This window comes from Prosopis cineraria, unplaced genomic scaffold (assembly GCF_029017545.1).
Source record: "Prosopis cineraria cultivar Desert tree isolate PC_DT_omini unplaced genomic scaffold, ASM2901754v1 PC5, whole genome shotgun sequence".
NCBI classification, from domain to species: Eukaryota; Viridiplantae; Streptophyta; class Magnoliopsida; order Fabales; family Fabaceae; genus Prosopis; species Prosopis cineraria.
In genome coordinates this window covers 5,808,925-5,830,333 of record NW_026555336.1, presented here as the reverse complement: position 1 = coordinate 5,830,333, position 21,409 = coordinate 5,808,925, and the positions used below count along the sequence as shown (strand labels likewise).

The 21,409-nt window shown below is 30.0% G+C and overlaps 1 protein-coding gene, 1 non-coding gene and 1 pseudogene across 4 annotated transcripts; 2 read left to right on the top strand and 1 right to left on the bottom strand.

The window, feature by feature from the left end:
- Nucleotides 1–704: 704 nt before the first annotated feature.
- Nucleotides 705–776, top strand: TRNAW-CCA (transfer RNA tryptophan (anticodon CCA)). Its single transcript has one exon. It is a non-coding gene; the product is annotated as a tRNA-Trp (tRNA).
- A 1,047-nt stretch (nucleotides 777–1,823) lies between these two features.
- On the bottom strand, nucleotides 1,824–5,708 carry LOC129311508 (serine/threonine-protein kinase SAPK3-like; annotated as a pseudogene).
- Nucleotides 5,709–15,137: 9,429 nt separating this feature from the next.
- Nucleotides 15,138–19,529, top strand: LOC129310677 (calcineurin B-like protein 1). 3 transcript variants are annotated; one of them, XM_054952587.1, is made up of 9 exons: nucleotides 15,138–15,238; nucleotides 15,899–16,068; nucleotides 16,927–17,009; nucleotides 17,211–17,270; nucleotides 17,694–17,802; nucleotides 17,905–17,957; nucleotides 18,802–18,882; nucleotides 19,078–19,190; nucleotides 19,279–19,529. In XM_054952587.1, the coding sequence occupies exons 2-9, from the start codon at nucleotides 15,990–15,992 to the stop codon at nucleotides 19,340–19,342; spliced, it is 642 nt and encodes a 213-aa protein (XP_054808562.1). In that variant the 5' UTR covers nucleotides 15,138–15,238; nucleotides 15,899–15,989; the 3' UTR covers nucleotides 19,343–19,529. The 3 variants fall into 3 exon arrangements, with proteins under 3 accessions (XP_054808562.1, XP_054808563.1, XP_054808564.1); XM_054952588.1 differs by having other exon boundaries at nucleotides 15,145–15,238; nucleotides 15,935–16,068; XM_054952589.1 differs by lacking the exon at nucleotides 15,138–15,238 and adding an exon at nucleotides 16,511–16,635 and having other exon boundaries at nucleotides 15,934–16,068.
- Nucleotides 19,530–21,409: the final 1,880 nt, after the last annotated feature.

The window sequence follows — 21,409 nt, the reverse complement described above, 5'->3', positions numbered from 1 at the left end:
ATTAATATACATACTTAAAAAATATATTCTAACATTTAATAACTTTTATAACATTTAATAAGATAAAAAAAGTAAAGATGAATGTGATAATTATTGAAATACCGTGAAAATAAAATTAAAATAAATACTCTTTATTTTATAAATAAAGCCAAAGCTCTATAAATAAGTTGAAAATGACTTTTGAAAAGTTTATAAATTGCACATTCCAAAATTCACTCCCAAGTTAGTTTACCAAAGTCATTTTGTAATGTCAATTTACATCTATTATAATTTTTCAAACAATATTTGATATTTGAAAAATTAAAAAGAATATTTGAAAAGTGAAAAGTAATAAATTTTAACGCACCCTGAATATTAAGTTTTTTCATACAAAATATAAAAGAAAGGGGATGAATCTTCATACAGATAAATCATGTATCAAGTAATTATTTACTAAATCAATGAAAAATTCGTCTTAACATTATAGTGTGCGAAAGAAAAGAATGTCATACAAAATGAACATACACATAAAGTTGGTTTTTTTTAAAAAAAAAAAAAAAACTTTTCAATCGAATGTACAAGATTTGAGATGAAAGAAAATGTTGGGGATTTATTAGTGACGGAATGTATATAGTTTGTATCTTGTAAAAATGGAATTAATGCCAGTAGTATTATGGAAATTGCCACTGCCCATTTCCTATCAAAATAAGCACCATAGCAACAACGGATCCGTGGCGCAATGGTAGCGCGTCTGACTCCAGATCAGAAGGTTGCGTGTTCGATTCACGTCGGGTTCAAAGTCCCGAACCGTTGGCTACCCTAACGGATCATTTTTTCCCTAACGCCGTGAAAATGTTTGTTTGTTTGTTTTTTTTTTTTTTTGAGGTAAACAGCATCTTTGGTTTGGTTAGAAGTCCAAGGTCCACTGGCTTAATGAATATTCTTTGAAGAATGATAATAACGGTTCAATTTAATTAAATAGTGGTAAGATATTTTGTCATATGCCAAGTCTTAAATTTTTAGAGGAGATAATATACATGATGTAAGGATTGTTTTGAATTTTTTAAAAAAAATATATTTTGACAATTTTTAAGTACTAATGAAATTTAATAGCTATATTTGAAACATTCATTAAATTAGTGATTTTATGCTATTTATCAAATCCAAATTCTTCTATATTAATAAGTATATATTTGTGATAGGAAATAAAATTGTCCCACTCCATCAGAAATTAAAGGGAAAATTGCAATTAAGGATCTTCAAAAATCAGTAATAATAATTCAGACTACAAAATGTTGAAATTAAACTTCAGGACTGTAGTTCTTTGTTGCAGTTTGCTTAAAAAATACTTCTTCTATTCTAAATTATAATAAAACTTTAAAAGTATTTTATGATCTCAAAATATAAGACAATATAAAAAAATAAAATTTCATTAATAATGTTTTTTCTAACATTACCTTTTAGTAAAAAAAGAATTTAAATGATATTATACTATAACGGTTAAGTGTGTAAAGACATTTTTAAAAATTTATAATTTTATTTTAAAAAAATAAGTTTATAAAGTATCATTATGAAACTTCATTAATATACATAATTTTTTTTAAATTGTTTTATAATTTAGGATAGAGTGAGTAATGTTTTGACTAAAACACTCATGTTTGAAATGCACATTTATTCACTAACTTTTCAGGATACTTTAGCCATAAAACTATAGGTATTATTGATTTTCGAGGTGCTCATTTGTGATTTTACCAAAGTTTTAAATCTTTTGTTTTTCTAAATATTTTGATAGGTTATTTTCTTTTTACCTGTTCACATAAAAACAAATTCAGCAATCCAGTAAAAATAAGTTACAAAGCCATTCTACTACCCCTGTGCTTTTACTAAAAGTCCTTGCGCTTTACTAAAAATTACACAGCGATCAGGACTCCTATAAATACAACCTCCAATTCAAAAGCTAGGTACTTTTGTCTCTTCTTATTTTTATTTATTTATTTATTGCCTTTTTTGCAAAGAGAATGCAGAGCCTAGGATAGATGAGCAACGTAGTTGTTCTCAGCACAGTTACCACTAAGATCAACTTCAGATTCCTCCTCATCTGCCTCAACATCCCCACTGTCCAATGACCCTCCACCAACTTGATCTCCACCCTTGGATCCTTGCCCCACTGTTGTTCTTGCCTCTTGTACGATTCTCATTATCTCTTCCACACTCTGCCTTCCTTCTTCTTTCTCTGCTTCCTCCTTTGCTTTCGCCATCTCCTTTGGCAAGTTCTTCAGAAACCATGGGTGCTGTTTTATCTCTGGGATGCTAATCCTCTTTAACCAGCACCACCAGAAATCAATCAGTTGAAAGTCAGAGATACCTTTTTTTATAATAGCTAAAGTGTTAGACCTTTCTAATCTCTACAGTTGCATTTGCATATGTAAGGATTTGAATTTGAATTTGAATCAAATCTCCTGCTTGGATATATAAAAGTTCATGAAAATCCAAATCCAAACTTATGTTTTATTATAACTATTTATAATTTTAAATTTTTTTAAACCCTAACTATTTGAAATTTCAGATACTCCAACTCTCATTTTTTTTCATGTTTTTTCACTATCAATGGCTTTGTTATTCTCATCTTTCCTCTCATCTCTCATCATCATTTTTCAATGATTAAAAAATAAAGGTAAACTCATCACTCAATCTTCTATTTCTATTTCAAATTTCAGTTTGTCTTTTTCTACTCTTAAAATTTTTTGCACCATTCAACAATCAATTTTAAATACATGGACTTTAGACGTGGGATTTTAAATATAAAATTTTAAATATAAAATTTAAATTTAAATTTATCAATCCAAATGCTACCTAGTCAATGGCATGTTCATCAGAACAAACAGAGATGCTCGATAGAATGGTTCATAAGAATGTGCGCGCGCGTGTGTGTTACCTTAGCAGGATTGGCAACAAAGACGCGAGAAAGAAGGTGTTTGCAGTCTGCAGAGACACGTACATAGTCGGGTATGCTGTACTGAACATTCAATATTCTCTGGCAACACAAGTGAAGTGATCAGAGTTTGAAGTTTACTGATAAAGATCAAAGATTTGAATCAAAAGAGAATTAAATTTGAAGTTGTATAAAAGCTTAGCTCACCCAATCGTCTTCGGAAATTCCTAGGATCTTCAGGTTCTTCAAAACGGGTATGCTCCAACTAACATGACATACAAAGTCACACCACAGGACCAAACGTCTGCAATCTAATGAAACAGCCAAATTGGAAAGAAAAGTGTACATATGGCATAAAGTTCAAGGCACTACAGAAAAGAAGAAGAAGAGACTCCTATACCTTTCCATCATACTCCTTTCGGGACAGAACCTCCGGAGCGATGTAAGCAGGAGTTCCAACGGTTGATTTCGGTTGAGAATGAAGCAAAGCAGACTGCAGAGGAATATGAAATTGAAAAATGGTAAAGAAATCAGCAGGCATATTATCATATCCGAGATGGATCATTTTAGTGAGAAGTTATCAATCAACCTTGGAGTAACCAAAGTCACATATTTTAACTCGAGGATTTGGACTTCCATCCAAGAGAGTGTTCTCCAGTTTCAGGTCTCTATGACAAATCTCCTGTAGTACGAAGCATAAGTTGATATATGACGTGAAAAATATTGAAACAAAAAAACACATAATGGATTGAGTGCGTACCATTGAATGACAGTAACTAACTCCAGAAATTAGCTGCTGGAAGAAAAATCTTGCCTGTGTTTAGATGATTCACCATAAAAAGTCTGTAAATGTTTACATTGTACCTTAAATATATGGTTTAAACAATTATTCATAAAGATTTTATACCACCTCATCTTCACTGAATCTACCCAGCACTGCATATCTTCTCAAAGAGTTCACCAGTTCACCACTGCAGCGTACTCCATGGCAATAGCCAAATGAGTTGGGGTCAGCAAGACCTGTATAAAGATGTTGTATTCAGCACTTTGATGAGTGCAACCTCTGAAAGATCTCAATGAAAACAATTCATGAACATTCAGAAAAATTACTTGGGAAAAAAAAAAATTAGTGTTTTGCCTATGCAAAATCACAAAGAGATATGGAATTGAAAAAGCATTATAAGCTACTTTTTAGTTTCTCTGAGTTGGTTACATCTAACGATTAGCTCACATTGCCCTTTCAGAACAATTTCAAGCAGACTGGAATTTGAGAGCTGTATGCAAAAAAAAAAATAATGCAGAATAGCACATTACCATGCTAATAAATTCATTGTGCCTAATCTGATATCTTGAAAGTTGAAAACTGGATGATGGAACCATTTAAAGGTAACGGAAATAAATTCTCACCTCTTTGAACTCGATAATGTTTGGATGCCTTAAAGATCGGTGGTTGATGATCTCCCGTTGAACATTCTCATCAATCTAACACACAAACATAATTAGTTCAGAAGAAGCGCAGAGTTAGCAAATAACTTGGAAGAAATCATGACAAAGAAAGAAAAGGCTGAGTATAATGCGGTGATGGAAGTTAAGCTTGAAAGAGAAAGCAACAAAACAAAAAGAGAGAGAGCAGAGCAGAGAATTAATGCTCAACGTTGTAGCCCAGAAACCTAATCATCTATGAGCATAAGCAAAAAAAAAATTTCAACTCCAAGTTGACCCAACATACGAAAAGTAAGGAACTGAAATATTTGATCTAACAGCACTAGTCCCTTTCCAGAATTTTATATCGCTAAACAATCTTGCAAAAGGTCTTACCGTTTTCTAAATGATAATCCTAGCAAAAGAGAAATCCCAGTATAAATATCAAGTCAAGATGATATATAATGATAACACAGACAGAGGAAGAGAACAGTGAGAGAGAGAGAGAGAGAGAGAGAGATTAATATTCAATATTGTAATCCAGAAGCTTTTCATTGTACTATCAGAAATGGAACAAATTCGAACTTCAAATTGCCAACAGAAGGATAATCAATGGACAGAAATATTTGATCAAACTTCATTTAGTCCATTTCTGGATTTACCCCCCGCAATATCAATCTTTAAAAAAGATTTTACCTTTTTCCTCTTTCAATGTATTTGACAGCAACGAGCTCTTTAGTCTTCTTATCTCTGACCAGCCTGGCCACTCCAAAATCCCAGAACCAAGCTCCTTCAGTGCCTCGTACCTTTCCTCCATGTCCACTCTCCCAAGACCAAAACCGGCTTTCGCAATGCAACTGATGGCAAGAGAAGCACCAGACTCAAACAAGTAAACGAAGGACTACATATAAAAAATACAACAACTCAAACAAGTAAACGAAGGACTACATATAAAAATACAACATGGCCAGGTTTTGCAAGGACGCATACGCAAGCCAAGAAAAGTCAAACAAACAAATATAAAATAACTGAAAATGACCCACAGCAGAAGCAGGAGAGAGGAAACCAAACCACTCACCTCACCGTCTCTTAAACAAATCATCAAACAGCTTTCCAGCAAAAACACAACTTACACGTAATTATATAATTAAAAAACTCTAGAGGAGTTATACAGAGCATGGCCGTTACAGAAAAGACAAAGAGATAAACGCGGAGAGAGAAGAGAAAGATGGAATGGGGCCAAATGAGAGTGAAATGGAAGGAATGAAAAGGACGGTTGAAGAGAGATCGTAGGAGTAAATCGAGGGACACGTTCACCAGAACGAGAGGGGTCACCTGGAGTGTGCCTCCAAATGAAAGACAATGAGTGTGACATTAGGACACGTGAGGAAAGCTTGTGTCTTTTAAGTAAATACAAGTAGCATTGCATTGCATAAATATTAATTGCCTCTAGTAATTAACATTATTTTCTTATGCCATCAACTTTTTTATTATTTTTAGGAAAATGATAATAGGATCCTTTTAAATTATATAAATAATAATTTAATCTCTTAAAATTTTTATAATTTTACTAAATTTTTTAGGGATTTTGCTGTCATTAACCAAATTGCTCTTGTTGAAAATAAAATAATCATAAGTTTTTTGTTTAAATAATTACAACTTTCTTTCTTATGTTCATATAATGTAACAATAAATTACAACTTCGCATGTCAAATTCAAGATATTGTTACAAGTGTTGAAAATACCAAGTAATGATCACAAGTTTTGTTTAAATAATCAATAATTTTTTTTTATTCACAATAATGCAACAACAAATCACAAGTTCGCATGTTAAATTCTTAATATTGCTATAAGTGTTAAAAATAATAAATAATGATCACAAATTTTGTTCAAATAATTACAACTTTACTTCTTATGTTCACAATAATATAATAACAAATTACAACTTCGTATGTCAAATTTTTGATATTGCTATAGAGATAATTTGATCATTTATAAATTTATGAATGATAAAAGTTCCTATTTTTTATTTTGAGTAGAATTATAACATTTTGGGAGACTAAATTATTATTTATATAATTTAGAAAGAGTTATTATTATTTTTCTTATTTTTTATACTCATAATTTTCCATGGCCTACATTTATAAAAAATCACGCATTTTATACTCATTATTTTTTTTGTGGTTATTTACTTTTTCTTTATGAAACCGACTTTTCCCCCTATTTTTTTTTCCCCCTTTCTTCCCACTGCACTTCTATTCAAAAAGTGAGAGAAACCAAATTCCTAATAGCTCTTTGCAAAATTGCACCCCAATGAGAAGGACTCAAAAATTTTGCTCCACCAAATGTTTCTCTGCAATGAGTTCAGCATCCTGATTAGTTTTATGTTCGACTCAACTCAACTGTGTCTCCCTCATGGCAGCAGCGTCACTCACCCTAGACTCAATTGAAGTTTGTTACCTACAAAAGAAGAAATGTTTTATGGTATTGAAAATGAAAAAAAAATTATTCAACATTATCAAAATAAACCTATTAAGTACCAGAAAAAATATGTATATTCAATTTTTTTTGTGTAGTGTATTATGGTGCATTTTTTGTATTACAAGTGTCTTTATATGTGTAAATATATGACTCCCACAGTTTAAAATTTTCTAGGTCGTTGCATTCAGATCAAAATCTACATAGTTTGCATTTAAAGAATTAATTTTGTATTTTATATTTTTTAAAATAAAATTTTTTAATCAATTGAATAAATCTTTTCATGACCAATGTGGGGTAGATTTAATTTGAAAGATCTAATTTAATACTAAAAATTTTATAATTTTTATATATTGACATATAGATGTACTTAGTCCAGATTAATATTAAATTTTTTATAATTTGTATAAATTTTTATTTTGATAAATACAACGTTAAAAATTAAAAGGTACAATCTCCTAATTGAAATTTTTTAAAAAAATTATAAGTTAAAAATTTTAAATCTAAATTGTATATGGTACATTTAAATAGTTAATTTATAAAAATTTAAATATTAAATTAAACACTCAAATTTAATCTGACTAGATTAGGTCATGAAAAGATTTATTAAATTTTTTTATAGTTTTTATAAATTTATGTTTTAAAAAATATAAAATTAATGTTTTAAATTCAAACTATTTAGATTAAAATTTAGATGATATAGTTTTTATCACTCCCCTGAGCACCATACCGACGAGAAACCCAAGTAGGAGTGGCTACCTCAAGACGAAAACACACCTCTATAAACAACACACACCTCTCTCTGTCTTTCTCTTATGAGGTGCATCAACCATGCCTTGAAGAACCGACTCTAGTAGTTGTTTCTTTACGCAAGTATTAATCTATCCAAAAGATAGTGGGAGTGCTTTTAGCCTTGGAATTTTGTTAAAGATTATCTGCTACTCATTTTTCTTAGACTAATAATTTTCTGGTGGAATTAAGCTACGCTTCGCACTCTAAAATTAGGAGGTGACTACCTCAAGACAAAAATAACACATCTATGTCTCTCTTGTAAGGTGCATCAACTATGCCCAAATATTATTTTACAAATTTGGAGTGATCCTAACTTTGGAATTCCGTGGGACTTGCCCCCTTTTATTAACAAACAATGTTTTTTTTTAATACTTATTTGATAAATTCATGTACAGTATTGAAAATTGGATCAACTTGATTGTTTGAATTATCAAACTGTTGAATTGATTCAATAAAATATTTTGTTTGCGATTGATCTAACTACAATTTAATTGTGATTTTAACAATTGATCCTCATACTAGTATGGGTCCAATTTCCAATCTCTTGAATCTATGATGTGGGTGGATTGGGGGCATAGTAACTAAGCTCGTAAGTTGGGCAAGGCAGATCAATTTGAGTCAGTTTAAAATATTTGAATAAAAAAAAATTGATATAGCTAAGTCCTCCTATAACTCGAGCCTTTGGACAACACTTGAATTATTAATTTTATTTTCTCTAGTCAATTTCAATTTTTATTAAAAAACATTGAAATTTTCAAGTATATAACACTATAATGCACATTTTTTTCCAATCATATTAAAATGAGAACAAGTGTTGAATGAGTAAAAATGAAAGAATATAAAGTAAAAATGTAAAGCATCAACATTCCATTGTAGTGGAAACTAAGGGGAGTTGGAGGGAGAAATAAGATCAGAGACCTTGAGATGGTTAAAATTAAATTCAATTAAAAGAGACCCTCCTAAAATCAATCAGAGAGCTTAATATTTCTCCCATTACCAATGTTTCACTTTAATTGATTGATAATGATGTTAGAACAATTGAAAATACCCTTCCAAATCCATGAAGTATTGCAAGGTTTCTCAATTAGAGTAGACAAGCTGAAATTCACATACTTTCTTTTAAGAGAAGAACCCACAAGAGCATCATTAGGTGCTTGAATCATCTTTCAGATTTGCTTAGCCAAAGGACTTTGATTGATCATATGAATACCTCCCAAGTGTTTGGATAAGAAGAGGTAATCTTTGCTTGCTAGATGCATCATTTTCTTCCATCTTGAATTCCCAAAAAAAAAAATCAATACATTTGGTATTTATCATGTTACAGATAGACATGAGTAATTTGAGACAAGAAAGATGACAAATGTTAGTAGTAGATAATACAAATTTGATTAGTGTCAACCTCAAAGCTTGTGCGAGGGTTGAAATCTTTCATGATATACCAATCTTCTATCAATAGCTTCCATAATTTGAGAATACAAAAGATTTATCTCTTCCTCAATCAACCCATGTCTCCAGATATTTTCAAGTCGTCAGCCATGGGAAAATCGAGATAATTCACCCATTCTTCTTTAAGAATGCGGCAAGTGTTAGGACCCACGATGAAAGAAGATTTAGCATGGTTAATCTCCTAACCAGAAATATAACAAAAATTTTCCAATGTATTCTTAAGGAATTTCAAGTTATTCATTGCATATTCAAAGAAAAATGAGAATCATCTGCATACACAACAACAACAACAAAGAAAGAGAAATAGGCTTTGCATTTGACAAGTTTGATTCCTTTCCACACAACCTGTTTACTCTTGGTTCTGAAACAAGCATGATAAAACATTTATAGGAATGATAAAAGGGTTGGGAGATAATGAATTCCTTTATCTCATTCATGGAGAAGGCTTGATTATCCCTGAAAGATTACTATTGAAAAAGTCGGCATTGAAGATGAATTAGATTAGCCCATTTTCAGGGAAAGTTTATCATAATTAAATTCGCATAAGCGAAGGACCAAAAACCCTATCAGAAACCTTGGAGACGGAACCAAAGGGCCGAGAGATTTGGTGAGAAAGAAAAGGGAATATTCTAAACGCGTGGACAAACGAAAATAAGAATATTCTAAAGAAAAAAGCGAAAGGGCATCAATCAAAATAATCCCCCATTCTAACCCAACGATGATAGAAAAGAAGACTCCAAGTTTGACCAAAGATGACTGGTAATGGCGCAATGGTATCTCTTTGTAATCAGGAAACCCCTCAACTGACACATGAGTGGATAAGGTCTTTTTTTTTTTAATGACTAAAATATCTCTCTTCTTTTCTTTTATTTTTTTTAAATGACTAAAATATATTGTTATTCCAATGCCTTTACATTAATTAAATCGTATACTAGAGTTTAAAGGTATCCTTGACAACTAGAGTTTAAAAAGTCCGCATACCTAAAATTCACATACTTGTGAAGTCTGGTCCTTGGAGCCTGCGGGCTCAGGTCAACCCTTAGTGTTTTAAGTCTTTTTTTTTTAAATAAATATATGAAAATAAGACAAAATAAACTATAAATAATTAAATATTAACTAATTAAAGTATTAAATTATTTTTTAAATTTATAAAATCAAACCAAATAAAATTAAGTAAGCTAAACAAGTCTTCTATAAATATCAATAAGACAATAATAAATTATCATCTTAATCATTGCCATCTTCATGATCAACAATATTTAATTGTATGTACTTCGAGGTTGCTCTTTAGTGGTAAAGATATAAAAAAAAAATATTTAGGTTACAATTTTCTCCATACACAAGCTGAAACGGGTTGGCCTTCAATGCTAAAGGATTGGTCTCCTTTTTTTAGCTCATTAGAGTTGGACTGTTTAATCCTAGTTAAGCATTAACACATCAAAACCTCAAGCTTAATCTTCTATTTAAATGGGTTTAGACAGGCTGGTTTGAAAGTCTCGATATGTTTTTTCGACTCTAAATAATTTATCTCAAGAGCGTTTTCGTGGGCTTGTTTTGTAATGATAAAATGAAAAAAACATAATTGATTGTACTTGAATTATCTTCAATGGAAAAACATGCATAAAATCAATACAATAATACGGAGAATAGCAACAATATTTACATCACTCTGGTAGGTAGTTCAGCAATAATAAACAATAACGTTGTCTGTTCCTTTGTCCCCAGGAGACACAAGCACGTGGATGTTGAATTATTTCTTTTGTGTCAATGCTCTATTGTAGAACCCTCACCGCAGATTCCTTTGTGATTATTAGATATAAGTTTCTTAAAGAAAGTTAATGGTACATTGAATGGGTTCAATTTAACTCAACCACCTACTCCCTTAAAAAGTTTTTTTAACTTAAAATATAAAATATTTTGAATAGATTAAGATTTTATTAAATTCATCAATTTTAATATTACCTTTTATCTTTTTATAATTAATTTTCATCCCTTCTCTTTTCAATATATTTCCTCTATCCCAAATTATAAGACATTTAGGTAAAATACGTATCTAATAAATCTCATTAAATACACTTAATAACCTTATGTTTTCCAAAATAAAAAGATAACTTTTAAAAAAAATCCATAATTTAATATATTAAAAAGAGAAAAGAAGGAAATTAATTATAAAGAAATTAAGGGTAATATTGAAATTGACGCATTTAATGAAATCTTAATTTACTCAAAAGTGTCTTATATTTTGTAATGGAGAAACTTCTTTAAATGTATCATATAATTTGAAACGAATATAATATTAAATTATAAATATGTTTAAAAGTTTTATGTTTTATTTTAAAAAATAAAATTATTAAATATATTAATAAAATTTATTAATATGTGATATTTTATTTTAAAATATTATAATTTATTACGGACGAAGTATTATAATTCAACCATCTTTGTCACTGGCCGACCATAGTGCTGTGGGCCTATTTCTAACAGTCACTAGCATCTGGAGTGGGATCATATAAATATATTTATAGAGATGTATATGTAAATATAGATCAAAGGGTCTTTAAGTTTTATAACTAATAGATAAAAAATATATAATATTTTCTAAATTAATTAAAAATAAGTTAAATCAGAGAAAGAAAGAAATAACAATTAAGACAAATAAATATACAAATAATATATGTTTTGTCAACGCAGATACCATCTTGTTACGTGATATGAAAATTGTTAATGGAGACTAGAAGCGTAGAGGGAGCTTATGTATGCAATCAAAGTCATGATATATGAAATAATCCTATTCAGGAGCAGAGGGATTATTTTTAACTTAGGGGGACTCTGATTAGAAATCATATACAATAACTGAAATAAAAGTTATATATACAATAACATAAATATTTTAGGACATTCACAATTAATTTTATAAATATATAACTAAAAGAGACATGTATTTTTATTTTTATTTTAGTTCTATTCGTCAATTCATAACATGAAAATCACCAATTATCATGTCTATAGCAAACTTTTTTATAATTTTTTTTTAATATAAACTATCATTGAATTAGTAAAAAAATTATCTTCTATTTAATCACGAAGCCTTGTTTAATAATTTTTATAGCTGAAGAAGCTTGTTCAATGATTGTCATTAACACCAAAAAAGTTAGCACAAACCTTATTAATCTGTCAATTAAAGGATAACAATTACACTTTCTAATGACCTCTAAAAACTTGACATAATTCGCCCATAGTAATCAAATTCTGAAAATTAATATCTATGAGCATAACAAGCTCATAATGATGTAATTCATACTCTAATAAAATATTTTCTTGATCAAAAAATTTTGAAGAGAAAAATTTCTCAACAAGATTTTATGTATTCATAGTATTGAATGATTTAAATGCATTTTTATAAGATTTAAAGTTGTACTCAATTTAAGAAACTTTCTTGTTTGCTCACTTAATCTATTATTTAATTATTTTAATTAATAATCTATGACAAATTAAATATATCAACACGATGATGCTCAACTGTCATATACTCTTAATGTCAATGAAATTAAATTATATCAAAATAAAAAAATAATAATCCATATCAAGAATTTGGGCTTGTTTGTTTTCTGTTTTTAAAAAATATTTTTTGTTTTTAAAAACAGAAAATTTAAAAGTTTGTTTGGAAAAGTATTTTTATTTTAGTCATTTTCAAAATTATTTCCATTTTTTGGTTTTAAAAACAAAAAAATAGAAACAACTTTAAGTTATTTTGATTTTATTCTTTTTATTTTTAAAATACACTATATTTGATTATTAAAAATTACAGTTGTCTTAACCAATTTTTATTATTAATTATCACCATTAACTCTTTATAACTATCATTACCAGTCCAATTTTTAATTCCAAAACTGTTTTTGAATTGACATAATCAAATAAATTTTTATTTTATTTTGTTTTAAAAATAATTTTAAAAACTGTAAAATAAAACAGCTTTTAAGAATAAAAAATGAGAATAAAAATCAAACAGGTTAGCTTTGCTTTTACAAAAAGAAACAATTTTTCTAGAAGACCATCCCAACCATAACATCATCATCATCATCATCTTCCTCATATTCTTCTTCCTTCTCTTGCTGTTCTTCTATCCCAACTAGAATATCTTAACTTTTGAATAAGTAATTATTAAAATTTAATAATATTAAATTTTAGTAGTATCAAAATATATTTGGGATCCACAGCTCCCCATGATCCCGTTCTAATCCTGTTGACAAAAAAGAAAGATGTATGTATTAATATATTTTGTAAGAAAATAATTCTTAAGCAAGCAATTCCAAATTCAGTATCTTTTTTTTTCCTCATCAACTCAAATTGAAGATAGGTTGGGTCCAAATCAGAGAAAAGCCCTGCCCATGTAGGTCTGAAAGAAAGGAAAAGAAACTAGTTTACCATCAGTGGCATAATTTTAGCATATCATTGTGGCTTTTTTAGGAACATCATCATCATCACTATTAGTATTTTAACTATTTTTTTTATTAGAATATTCCGATTTCAAACCGAAAGGCTTTAGCTTTAAAAGAGTTGAGGAAAGGATTACATTAAGATATGAGACAACAATATTCATCGAAAAAAAAAAAACAGAGACATAAGATAATAATTCAGATATAACTTTTCATATATAACAAATATATATATATATATATATATTACAATATGATAGATTAAATATTTGAATAATAAAATAAATATATAAATTTTGAAAACAAATATATCATTATCTAATCAAACTAACTCTAATGTTTTAAAAAAAATCACTACATTTATTTAGTAATTTTACAATTTAGAACCGGAATGTATAATACATTTTTCCATGCTATATATTATCCCTTTAATGTAATTATAGATAATACGATAATTAAATATATTTTGGCGTTGCAGATCAAAAGAATTATACCCAATCGTTACAACACAATTAAACAAATAGGAGCGAAAATACATCACGCCACACTAGGCTCTAGCCAAAAAAGCATGAGTCATGATTGGCCAAAGACTTGAGCCAAGCATGAAGCCTGCACAATGCTCCTTTATCTTTTTTTTTTGGTTTAAGGTTCATGTATTAACCTATTTAAAACTTAACCTAGATTTAAAAGGATTGGTAGGAAACAAATGCAAAGTTTGATACATAGAAAAGTGTTTTATAAAAAGAAAATAAAAAATGTACGATCAATAAATGTCGGTTCAATTTTATAAGAATTTGATCACTAACTCATCAAATTTTGAATTCAAATCTCATTGTTGATATGATGATATTGTTTGTGAGTAATCTTTAAAATATTTTTACAAATACTACTTGAGTCTAGAAATATACTTTAATTCTGATAAGTTCTTAAAACCCAACTTCTTTAACGTTTTTTGTAAAGAAAAATGCATATATTCTATTCTCTACCCAAATATGTTATCCTTTTTCTTTCTAAAATATTATTTTTTTGTTATATATTAAGTATATTAATTTTAACTATTGAATAATATTTATATATGTGTGTGTGAGAAAATAAATCTGTCCTATAAATAGAGCAAAATTATAATACTCCCTTCATTAAAAAATATAAGACATTTTTAATTGAATCTCACTCCTCAATAAAATAATTATTTATTTTTTAATTAATTTTATATTTTATATTTATTCATATTTAATAAAATATTTTATTTTAAAATAAATATAAAATAATTTATTTAATAGATTATTTTTTTTAAAAAAAAGACAACAATTATATGTTAAAGGATATTATATTTTTAAGCGAGGGTGTAATTATTATGAATAAATTTCATAGGATTTAATTATACATCATGAAGAATTTTTCTTATGACAAATTTGATATGACAACAAGTGTGAATGAATATGGATCTGGAAGTATGTGCGTGTCACGGGTGGGAGGCTGGCACGTTAAACAAAACTCAAAAGTGATCGTCGTCCCAAACAAGGCGTTCGGGTATTTACAAGTTGGATTTTGGACTCTTTTAGACAAGGAGAGCGTAAATCGCTCAGGAATCCCACGATCCCTACCTCACCCTCCATCACACCTCGCCAGCCATTTCTTTCTTCCTTCGACCATTCTTTCTTCCTTTCGAAGAAGTTAGCGTTCGTTACCTTTCTCTCTCTCCTGCCTGTCCACCGGCCGCCGGCGCCTTTTTATCGGATTCGCTTCTCTTCAGGTGAAGACCAGCTTCTCTTTCCTAAGAATTCCCCTCTTTCCAATTGTATGGTGATTTCTTCCCCTGCAACTTTTGTAGAGTTCGCTTTGATTGAGACATTGTGTTGATTCTCGCCTTCGGGAAATTTATATGCTCTTTTGTTCATCGTTAAACCTTGTATTCTTACTGGATCTTCTCGATGATTGCTTCTTTGATTTCCTTTGGAAGTTAGGTATATACATGACTAAATTTTTGTATCTGATTATTTTCGCAGGATCCAGGGAACTGTTTGGCTCTTTGTTTTATAGGAATATTTTGTTTTAATTACTTCTTTGTTTTCTTTTTGTATCGATGTTGAAGTTTTTCCTTCTCTTCTCTTCCTCTTTCTTTCTTTTTTCTTTTAAATATTTTCCGTAGTTTAATGTTCGGTTTAGTGCAAAATTGATTTTAATTTCCTAATCCCCCTGTCTTCATGCCCCATCTTGTTCTAAACTCACTAATTAATGAATGGTTATTTGTGGTCACCTTATCTTTTCTGAACTGTTTGTCTGTCATTCATTGGTGGAGCTGTCCGAGTATATTTTTTCCGTTTTATTTCAGGTCATTTTGGTTATGTTAACATTTGGGATTGATTTGTTTACTAATTATTTCACTTCGTGATTTTTGAATTTGGGTTTGAAGTTGCAAGGTTAAGATGATTTTGATGATATATTGTAGTGAAGCCTGGGCGCTGGTCTAGTACCTTGCTTCCTGCACTCCGTCCATAGGATAAATGGGTTGTTTCAGCTCTAAAGTAAGAAGACAATTTCCTGGGCATGAGGATCCTGTGACTCTCGCATCACAGACAGCTTGTAAGTAGATAATATATGTATGTGTATATATATATATATATATTGTGCGAACTATAATTCTTGCTATCAGTTTTTTGACAATGCAAAACTAAAATTCTTGCACCATGAGAAAATCTTGATATTATGCAACTTCGCTGTTGAGTTGTAATTGCTTAACTGCACATGCTTCCCTACTGGTTTTTTGTCAATTCACATTTCCCCCTGCCAAATGAATCTTAGACACTCAATGATTATCGATGATTCATCATCAACAAAATCTTATCCCATTAAGGGAGGTTGTCTAAAGTGCATAGACTCTATCAAGTGAGCTCAATCTTTGATTAAATTTAAGTAAGAAAAAGAAAATGAAACTGAGAAAGGGGATATTATGTATGGGCCTGTAGCTTTGTATGCTATGTTTGGATTCCATTTGACAAACAACTTGTGGTTCTGCTTATATCAGAAAGAAGCAAGTCTCCTTTGGCCCTTCAATTCTTGATCATCCTAATGCGAGCTGCTTCATGGGTAGTAGTTGCCTGTGCTTCATCAGTATTGTCATAGTTTTATTTGTGTGTATATATTTACAAGGTAATATTGTAATTCATCTTGATTCTAAGGTGTAGGCTGAAGCATAAAAATGTAGAAAAATAATTGGATGTAATTTGCTGGTCAGCGTATCAATTTGGGACTGGATGTTGTTACTGCATTTCAGTTATACTGCCTGTTAATATTTATAGACACAGAAAAACAACTGTCCATCATGGCTTTATCATAATTTATTTGATGCTTTTGTCATGCAATTCCTCTATCTCTTTTCTATTTTCAGGCACCCACGTTAATTTTGTAGTTAAAGTTGTGTTCATCTTTTGGTTTTGCCAGTCACTGTTAGCGAGGTTGAAGCACTGTTTGAGCTATTTAAGAGCATAAGTGGTTCTGTTGTTGACGATGGACTAATAAGCAAGGTGCAATATGGAAAATTCTTTCACCCCACTTACAATTAGTCATTGCTTTGCTAGTTCTTTTAACTTATATTTTGCTTCGGCATTGTATAGACTTTGTTAGGAATCATTGCTTATCCAGTTGCAGTATATATTTTGTAATAATATGTGTATGCATTGGATTCTTTCTTCATATTGTGATCATTAGTGTATCCTTCTTTGCAGGAAGAATTTCAGCTGGCAATTTTCAAAAATAGGAAGAGGGAGAATCTCTTTGCAAATCGGGTACAGAAAGCATCTTTTTGCTTTCTTAAAAAATGCCACCATATGTGACTGTGAGCTCCTACAGATGCAAACAAATGCTTCTTTGCATCAGTAATTCACAATATCAAGAAATTTGCCATTGTACTATGTGCTTCTGGAAGAAACTCTCAATATATTAATTCTTCTGTGCAAGCCTCCATCTAATTTTTGTTAAGTAGCTGGCATTTGGTTGGCTCCTATTATTAGTTAATTTCAGATATCCAAGATAACTTTAGTAACTGTTTGAAAGAGGAGGATAACTTTTTCAGACTCAAATTGCTGCCCGTTTGCTTTGAAAGTTTGCAAATCATTGGCATTTTATGCTCTACTGCTTGCAATATATGCATCTAGCGGACTCTTCTGTGAACTGGATTTGTATTAATATTAGATTCTTTCTGCTTGCAGATCTTTGATCTGTTTGATGTTAAAAAGAAGGGAGTCATTGATTTCGGTGATTTTGTTAGATCACTCAATGTGTTCCATCCAAATGCACCACAAGAAGACAAGATAGATTGTAAGTTGAAGATTGAATTCTCAAATCTAGATGATAGCCTATCCTTGCTACCCTTATGTGATCTAGCTGTACTAATGGATTATGTTTGGGACTTCCTTTCAGTTTCATTTAGGCTTTACGATTTGGACAGCACAGGCTTCATAGAGCGGCAAGAGGTACGTAGCCTGGTTATTACCCATGTATATGCCAACCAAAGTACTCATATTTGATTCAGTTTAAATACCTGCATTTTTACTTTCAGATTTTTTTTTTTTTTTGGAATTCAAGATGGAAAGAAAATGATGCATCTAGTAAACAAAGATTTCCTCTTCTTATCCAAACACTTGGGAGGTATTCATATGATCAATCTAAGTACTTTAGCTAAGAAAATCTGAAAGATGATTCAAGCACCTAATGATTGTCTTGTGGGTTCTTCTCTTAAAAGAAAGTATGTGAATTTCAGCTTGCCTACTCTAATCAAGAAACTTTGCAATACTTCATGAATTTCAGCTTGCCTATCGATCCACTTTATTTTCTCACTTTTCTCCTCTTAAACAAATTCTCATAGTTTAAAAAATAAAAAGCATGTCCATGTAGAGTTCATAATTCAGGCAAAGTCTAACAAGCTAGCTGAACAAGCTTGAAAAAATTTAGAAGCGAATTTAGTAAAACAGTGGATTTTATTATCCATGTATGTACTCATATTTGATTCAGTTTAAATAAAATCTAAAGGTGACACACTTTATGGATAGATCTTATTTTGTATTCTTCTAAGTCTTGGTCAACCAATGGTTGTTGCCTCACCTCAACCCACATTTGCCACTGCTTATGAATACTTTACCTCTTTATGTGCATGTTAAGTTCGTCCCTGGCTGGACAGGTGCCTTGCCTTGTGTCCAGCCTGGTATGGCATGCAAGCCTGATTCCTTTTTAAAGCTAACTTGACCTGACCTGAATTGATCGGGCAAGACCAGGTGTACACCCATCTATTTTTTTTATTTATTGGTTGATTTTCATCAGGTCAAGCAAATGTTAATTGCCCTTCTTTGTGAGTCTGAAATGAAGCTGGCGGATGAGACCATAGAAGCAATTCTTGATAAGGTGAGTTTGTAAAAAAATCACATATCATGCAAACTATAATGTTACGAGCTGACTTAAGTTAGGAAGCGGATCAACATTCTGGGAAGTATTAAGTTTATTTAAGCTGTACTATAACCTGTTTATGGTCTCATGAACAATTGTCTTTTAGTGAATGACTTGAACCTAACCAAGTCATTATATATTTGTTGTGGTCAGACATTTTTGGACGCTGATCTGAACAAAGATGGGAAGATAGACAAGGCAGAATGGCAAGACTTCGTTTCAAAGAATCCATCACTACTAAAAATCATGACCCTACCCTACCTGAGGTATGTACTGTGCTTCTCTTATGTTTAATATATCTTGAACTGCTTTCATTCAAAGCCTCTAAACACATCAATTGTGAAATGAATGCAGGGACATAACGACGACTTTCCCAAGCTTTGTATTTAATTCCGAGGTTGATGAAATTGCTACTTGAGATTTAAGATTTGAGAGCATACGGGTTTAGTTTATGCAATTAGCAATCAAATTGAGTGCTTTTCTTATGTTTTTGAATGGTAGAGTTTGCAAGAGTAATATATGGTTACTGTAATTAGCTTTTCTCAGCAATCTGTAAATCACATTCTTATTGAAATTTCCAGTCAGTATTTTTATTGGTGCTCGAATTCTTTGACAAACCTTCGCCGTCTTCCAGTTAGGTGCTTCAACGTTGCCTCCATGGCTGTCCTCAAGAGCCATTGAAGACTGGTTCCAGTTGTAGTGACGATTTTGTTCACCCAAAAAAATTGTTTAGTTGTATTTAATCCATATTAATACATCAACAGAAAATATTGTAATATATATATATATATATATATATTGCATGGTCATAAAACCCCCCGCCTATTCGTTCGCCTCAACCAACATAACCCATCGTGTCAAATAATGTAGACGAATTATCATACTGTAAAAAATTTTGTAGAGAGGAAAACTGTAAACTATTGAGAGGATCATTTTAGTTAAATTGACCTATTTATTCATTTTTTAATACCCCATATTTAAATCATTTTGGTTAAACATCACTTCTTTTTTAAATATTACGAGTGAATTATCTATATTTATTTAAGATAGATCATAGTTTTAGTGAAACTTAACAGTTCTAGTTACAAATATTGCCTTTCAGGAATGTAAGTAACAGTTTCATTCCCCACTCCTTAAATGGTATAATAATAATGATAATCTATAGTGTATCATTAACATCGTAATGATCTCAATCATCGGTTATGTTTGAATCATTTAGTGGGTTTATCTCTTGGATTTCCATCTCAGGTCAATGTGCTGTCTTAGTGAATTTGGTTTATAACAAAAAGAAAAGAAGTTCACCAGACATAGTGAGAAATGAAGTTTCATTCAACGTCGGTAATGCTTCTTTCTCAATGCTTTCTGTTGTCATTTCTGTTACTATAACGAGTTCCAATATCTTATGTATAGGGCTAGTAATTTAAGCGAGTCGAGCTTATTCGGACTCATGTTAATACGACAAGTATGACCTAAACAAGCCTGAACTTCTTAAAAAACTGAATATCTAAGGTTGGCCTAAATTTATTTGGGCTTGGAGTGGCTCAAATACCTGCATTTTTACTTTTAAAATTAATTTTAATGTAAATTTTTTCTTTAAAATTATTTATTTTTATTTTTAAAAATATAAAATATATTTTTTTAACACTTAAATGATGTATATGATTCAATTTTTTTAAAAAAATATGTGAGTCTTAAAATATAAAAATAAATATTAAAATACAATTTAAATATTATTTTAAGATGTTTTATAGATTAAAAATAATAAAAACATGAAAATATAAATATTTTTAATTTTTTTAAAATATATATAGTCATGCACTCAAGTATATGGTAGTTTATTATAAAATAATGTAGAACTTAAAGAATTGATTAATATTTATCATACTTTATACTCCCTCCGTAAAAAAGAAATATAAGATATTTTTTGAAAAATTGGATGTTAAAAAATATAAGATATTTTTAATCTTTTGAGGTGTAATCATTATTTTTTTTAAGTTTCCCTATTGATAAGTGACTTTATATTTATTGTAAGATGTTTAATAGGAGTAAATATAGAAAGATAGAATTAATTTAAAAGTAAGTGACTATTTTATTGAGAGGTGAGATTCAGTTAAAAATGTCATATACTTTTAAATGAAGGGAGTATATTTTTTTAAAATATAATTTTTTATTTAGGTGTTTAAATTAAGCCCAAATTCGATTGAGCTTCGTCATAATTTTTTTAGGCCTATTTAAACCTTGAAAATCCATTATTTTACTAAATTTGCTTTTAAATTTTTTTCAAACTTCTTCAGTTGACTTGTGAGGCTTTGCTTGAATTATGAACTTTGACATGCTTTTCATTTTTTAAATTATGAGAATTTGTTAAAGAGGAGAAAAGTGAGAAAACAAAGTGGAGGGATAGGATTCTATTCATAGGATTTTTTAGAGATCCAGATAATAATGATTAAGTCTCAAACAATATTTAATAACAAATAGATTCTTT

Bases quoted from the DNA above. Each gene is read 5' to 3' on its own strand.
- LOC129310677 (XM_054952587.1), top strand. From the start codon at position 15,990: ATGGGTTGTTTCAGCTCTAAAGTAAGAAGACAATTTCCTGGGCATGAG. The intron at 17,010-17,210 runs GTGCAATATGGA...CCTTCTTTGCAG, and splicing joins ACGATGGACTAATAAGCAAG to GAAGAATTTCAGCTGGCAAT. The intron at 17,958-18,801 runs GTACGTAGCCTG...GATTTTCATCAG, and splicing joins GCTTCATAGAGCGGCAAGAG to GTCAAGCAAATGTTAATTGC.